Source organism: Cryptomeria japonica, chromosome 10 (assembly GCF_030272615.1).
Source record: "Cryptomeria japonica chromosome 10, Sugi_1.0, whole genome shotgun sequence".
Classification (NCBI taxonomy): Eukaryota; Viridiplantae; Streptophyta; class Pinopsida; order Cupressales; family Cupressaceae; genus Cryptomeria; species Cryptomeria japonica.
This window is the reverse complement of record NC_081414.1, coordinates 526,421,154-526,425,488: the sequence shown is the minus strand read 5'-3', so window position 1 is coordinate 526,425,488 and position 4,335 is coordinate 526,421,154. Positions and strand designations below refer to the sequence as shown.

At 38.8% G+C, this 4,335-nt stretch overlaps 1 protein-coding gene across 1 annotated transcript; it reads left to right on the top strand.

The window, feature by feature from the left end:
• Window positions 1-2,368: 2,368 nt before the first annotated feature.
• On the top strand, window positions 2,369-3,396 carry LOC131060855 (uncharacterized). The gene is made up of 2 exons (XM_057994271.1): window positions 2,369-2,843; window positions 3,317-3,396. Exons 1-2 carry the CDS (start codon window positions 2,369-2,371, stop codon window positions 3,394-3,396), a joined length of 555 nt encoding a protein of 184 aa, XP_057850254.1.
• The last annotated feature ends 939 nt before the right edge of the window (window positions 3,397-4,335 follow it).

Genomic DNA, 4,335 nt, shown 5'->3' with positions numbered 1-4,335 from the left:
GCATGGGAGAAAACAAAGCCCCAGGGCCGGATGGGTTCCCTGCTCTTTTCTTTCAACATTTCTAGGACATTCTGGCAAATGATCTATGGGAAGTTGTGGAGTCAAGAACATGTGGTTTTATCCTTAAGGACTTTAACAATACATTCATAGCTTTGATTCTGAAAAAGAAAAACATATCCACCTTATATGACTTCAGGCCCATCTCTTTGTGCAACGCAATCTACAAAGTGATCTATAAGTTGATAGCAAATAGATTAAAATGTATCTTGGAAGAGGTTATTTCCCCAGAACAGAGTGGTTTTGATCCTGGGACATCCATATATGAAGGTATCATTTTGGCACATGAGGCAATCCACTCCATCCATTTATCTAAGAAGGAGAATATGATGATAAAAGTGGATATAAGGAAAGCCTATGACAAAGTTAATAGAGACTTCCTCTTAAAAGTCCTAGCAAAATTTGGCTTTGACCTGGTTTAGATAGCCTGGACAGAAAGTTGTATCAAATCCCCTTAGTTCTCAGTTCTTATCAATGGGAGCCCTTAAGGTTTCTTCTCATCCAATAAGGGTTTAAGATAGGGGGACCCATTGTCTCCTTTTATGTCCATTATAATGGCAGAGGTGTTGGGGTGTACGATTTCCAAAGATTGTAGAGCTAGTCGATGGAAGGGTATAAGGTTTGTTGCAGGGGTGGATCCTTTGACTCACCTGCAATTTGCTAATGATACATTTCTAGCCGGAGAGGCTTCGGCAAGGGAAGCTCAAGTAGTTAAACATGTGATTGATAGATATGAACAAGTGTCAGGTCAAAGAGTGAACTGGCTCAAATCTAAGATATTTTTTTTCAATACTCCACCTCTTAAACAAAGGGAAATCAACAGAATACTTGGCATGAAGTTGGGAACTTTACCAAGTAAATTTCTAGGCATCCCCCTTTTTGGAGGAGCCAATAAGTCAGCAATAAGGAAAAATCTGGTAGAAAGTTGCTTCAACAAACTGGAGGGCTGGAAAAGTAAATGGCTAACTTTGGCAGGCAAAATTTTGATGCTTAAAACAATTGTCTCTGCTATCCCCATATTTTCAATGGCGTGCCTAAAAATTCCCAATAAAATCATTAATGTGATTAAACAAAAAATGAGAAATTTTTTCTAGAATGGAGCTAATGAACAAGATAAAATCCCTTTGTTGGCCTGGAAAAAGTTTGTAGCTCTAAAGTGAAGGGTGGTGTTGGGCTTAGGAATTGGAAAATCATGAATGAGGCTTTGGGAGCTAAACTCTCTTGGAGCATTTATGCTAACCCAAATCAACTATGGGTTAAGGTTATGAGGGCCAAATATTTGGACTCAATGGAGAATCACGGAATATTCACAATCAAAAATCCCCCCAGGGGATCTGCTATTTGGAACTTCATAGTGAGTAGTAGGAAAGTTCTTACTAGACCATCTTACATGGCACATTGGCAATGGAAATTCAGCTAAATTTTGGGATGACTCTTGGGCGGCCTACCTGGTTATAAAATACATGGCTAATTTTTCAGATATAAAATCACATCTATGCAGTATCTGGGGTGACAAGGTCAGTGACTATTTGGTGATTAAACAAAGTCACTCGGGTGAAGTCTGATGCTGAAAAGACCTCTTAGACATAGCTCTATCGGAACAACAACAAGTTCTTTTAAAACAAGTTTTGGATTAGAGAAATGTTTACCTCACAAAAGGTGAGGATAGAGTAATTTGGTGTGGTTCTAAAGACGGTAACTACTCAGTTAATTAGGCTATAGGATTTTGGAAGGCATGGTGGAAGATAACACAACAGCTAATGGTTTAATTTGGCATAAACATTGTTTACCCAAAGCAGGGGTGTTTGCATGGCTGACTCTAAAAGGGAGAATACTTATGGGTGAGAGGAGGAAAAGGCTAGGTTTGGCAGGACCGACCAAGTGCTTAATGTGCGGGGAAGCTAAAGAGGATCTTGACCACCTTTTGTTACAATGCAAGATAGCACAAAAATGTTGGATTATGGTGAAAGGAAAATTGCAGTGGCAAGGCCCATTGCCAAATTATCTCAAAGATATTTTTGATAGTTGGCCAAGACTAAACAAGAAATAAACTTTTTCAAGTATATGGAACATATGCCCATCTCTTGTGATATGGGAAATCTGGAAGGAAAGAAAGCATAGGATCTTCCAAGACAAGGCTGAGGATGTCAGGAGGTTGTTTAGTAGACTTGATCAGGAAATTGAGGAAACTTTGGGGGTTGCAACTTCTTAGATGGACTCTATGAGAAACCCATTTACTATAGAGGACATGAAAATACAAAAACCATGGCCTAATGTCAAAATAAGGCATGGGGCCTGGCCTTCTAGGGTGATGAGTAAGAAGTGTAACTCACCCACAGAATGGGTTCCACCCCAGAGGGGGTGGATCAAAGCCAATTTTGATGGTGTTTCTCAACGTGGAGGGGGTCTGTCAGGTGTGGGAGTGGTGTTTCAGGATCACAGTGGCAGCATTGTAAAATTGGGAGCTCAACATATAAAGCAAGGCACCAACAATGAATCAGAAGCATATGCAACATGGCTGACAACTCGATGTGCTCGGAATATGAGGATTAAAAAACTACATCTGGAAGGGGATTTAGTGATCATAAGCCAAGCCATAAAAAATGGTGAAATTAAAGCATGGCATCTACAAAATTTTATTTCACTAATTTTAGAGGATTTGAATCATTTTGAAGAAGTCATGGTTAGCCATATCAGATGGGAGGGTAATACAGTGGCAGACAAATTGTCTAAATGGGCCCTGTCTTTTAATCAAGTAGAGGATACTTTTTTTGAATTTTTTGATGGCAAGTTGGATTTAGAATAAATTTTTCTATTATTTCAAAATGAAATTTATATGTTGACAAGATAGTGTCAACACATGTCTACAAAACAACATCTGATAGTCTTTGGTTTCTGAGTGCAAGTGTGATTTGTGTGTAACACAAATTTTATGTCCTTAATCCTTGCTTTGTAATGATTGGTAGTTTAAGTGTGTTGCTCCTCAGTTTTTTTGAAAATGGTGTGCATGTATGATGGCAGTGGTGGCAGTAATGTGAATCGAAACATGTGGTTCCTTACAACAAGCTCCCAGTTATAATGAATTTATCTATGAGAGCGGGTGGTGACGTTATGTTCACAGCGTCAAGTATTTAATATCGAGGGTCGTGGCAGTAATGTGATTGATTACTCGCACGAACCGACTTTCTTTTTAAAGAAGCCAAACTTGTTGCTTATCATCATTCTTTTGTTGGTTGTCTTTTTTTGTTTTTATGTGCAGGTGTTGTTCAGTGGTTGGATGGAGGCCACGTTTACCTTCCAAATGCAGAAGCGACAGAAAGCACTTTATGGGCCGGTTAAAAATTGAAGACTCAAGCTACTTCTCAAGTGCCCATCAAAGGAGGTGATAAATGCGGTGCAGGGGACATTGGGTTATTTCTTCCAGCAAGCTACTCACCATTGGAAATGCAATGTGGATATAGCTACGATGGTTTTGGCCTGGGGCCTGAAATTGGGGATTACCGAGGAGGACATTCGTTGGGTTATGAATTTACTTTTTGAGTATTTAATATTTATAATGGACTCTATTCTTGAATGGGCGTACTCGGGACATGGGTTTGATTTTGGCGAATTCTTTGAGAGCCAGATCATAGTGGAAGAGTTGGGGTTTGTTCCTTTTGTGCGATGGCCAAATATGGTAAACCAAAGACTTTATCTAAGTCATATCTAGGTGGAATGGAATTCGTTGGTGGAAGCTATCAGAACACATCTTTGTGCGTAGGAGATGCGGAGGCCATGGTATTTGATTTTCATTCCAAGGAAATGACAAAGTGTGAGACAGCAACCAACTTAGGATTGAAGTTTGCACGTTTGAGGTTTTTTCTCCTCCGGTTGAATAGGAGAGTTTTTGTCAGCAATTTTTTGTTTCTCAGGTTCTTTCATAGATGCAGATTTCAGCCCTCCCTGGAGTGGAATTTTAAATGTTGATATGGACACATTACATTAGTAGGAAAGTTTAGTTGATATGGGTGGTGAAACCAGTTTTTTGTTGTCCAAATCCTTTCAGGAGTTTAGGTTTCAGTTTCTTTTATCAATGTTTATGCTATGTATAGGGGTAGGCAGATATCAATCAAGAATGCATGTAATATTCTGGGCTTAAGATAGGCCACTTTTGTAATGTAAACTTCTTATTCTTATATTAATACAAAAAAACTATATTATCGACCAAAAAAAAAACTTTAGATTTTTTACTATTAATTGACTAGCCTCATTTTGAGAAATAATCCAGTATGACCTTAT

Bases quoted from the DNA above. Each gene is read 5' to 3' on its own strand.
- LOC131060855 (XM_057994271.1), top strand. From the start codon at position 2,369: ATGAGTAAGAAGTGTAACTCACCCACAGAATGGGTTCCACCCCAGAGG. The intron at 2,844-3,316 runs GCAAGTTGGATT...TTTTATGTGCAG, and splicing joins TTTTTTTGAATTTTTTGATG to GTGTTGTTCAGTGGTTGGAT.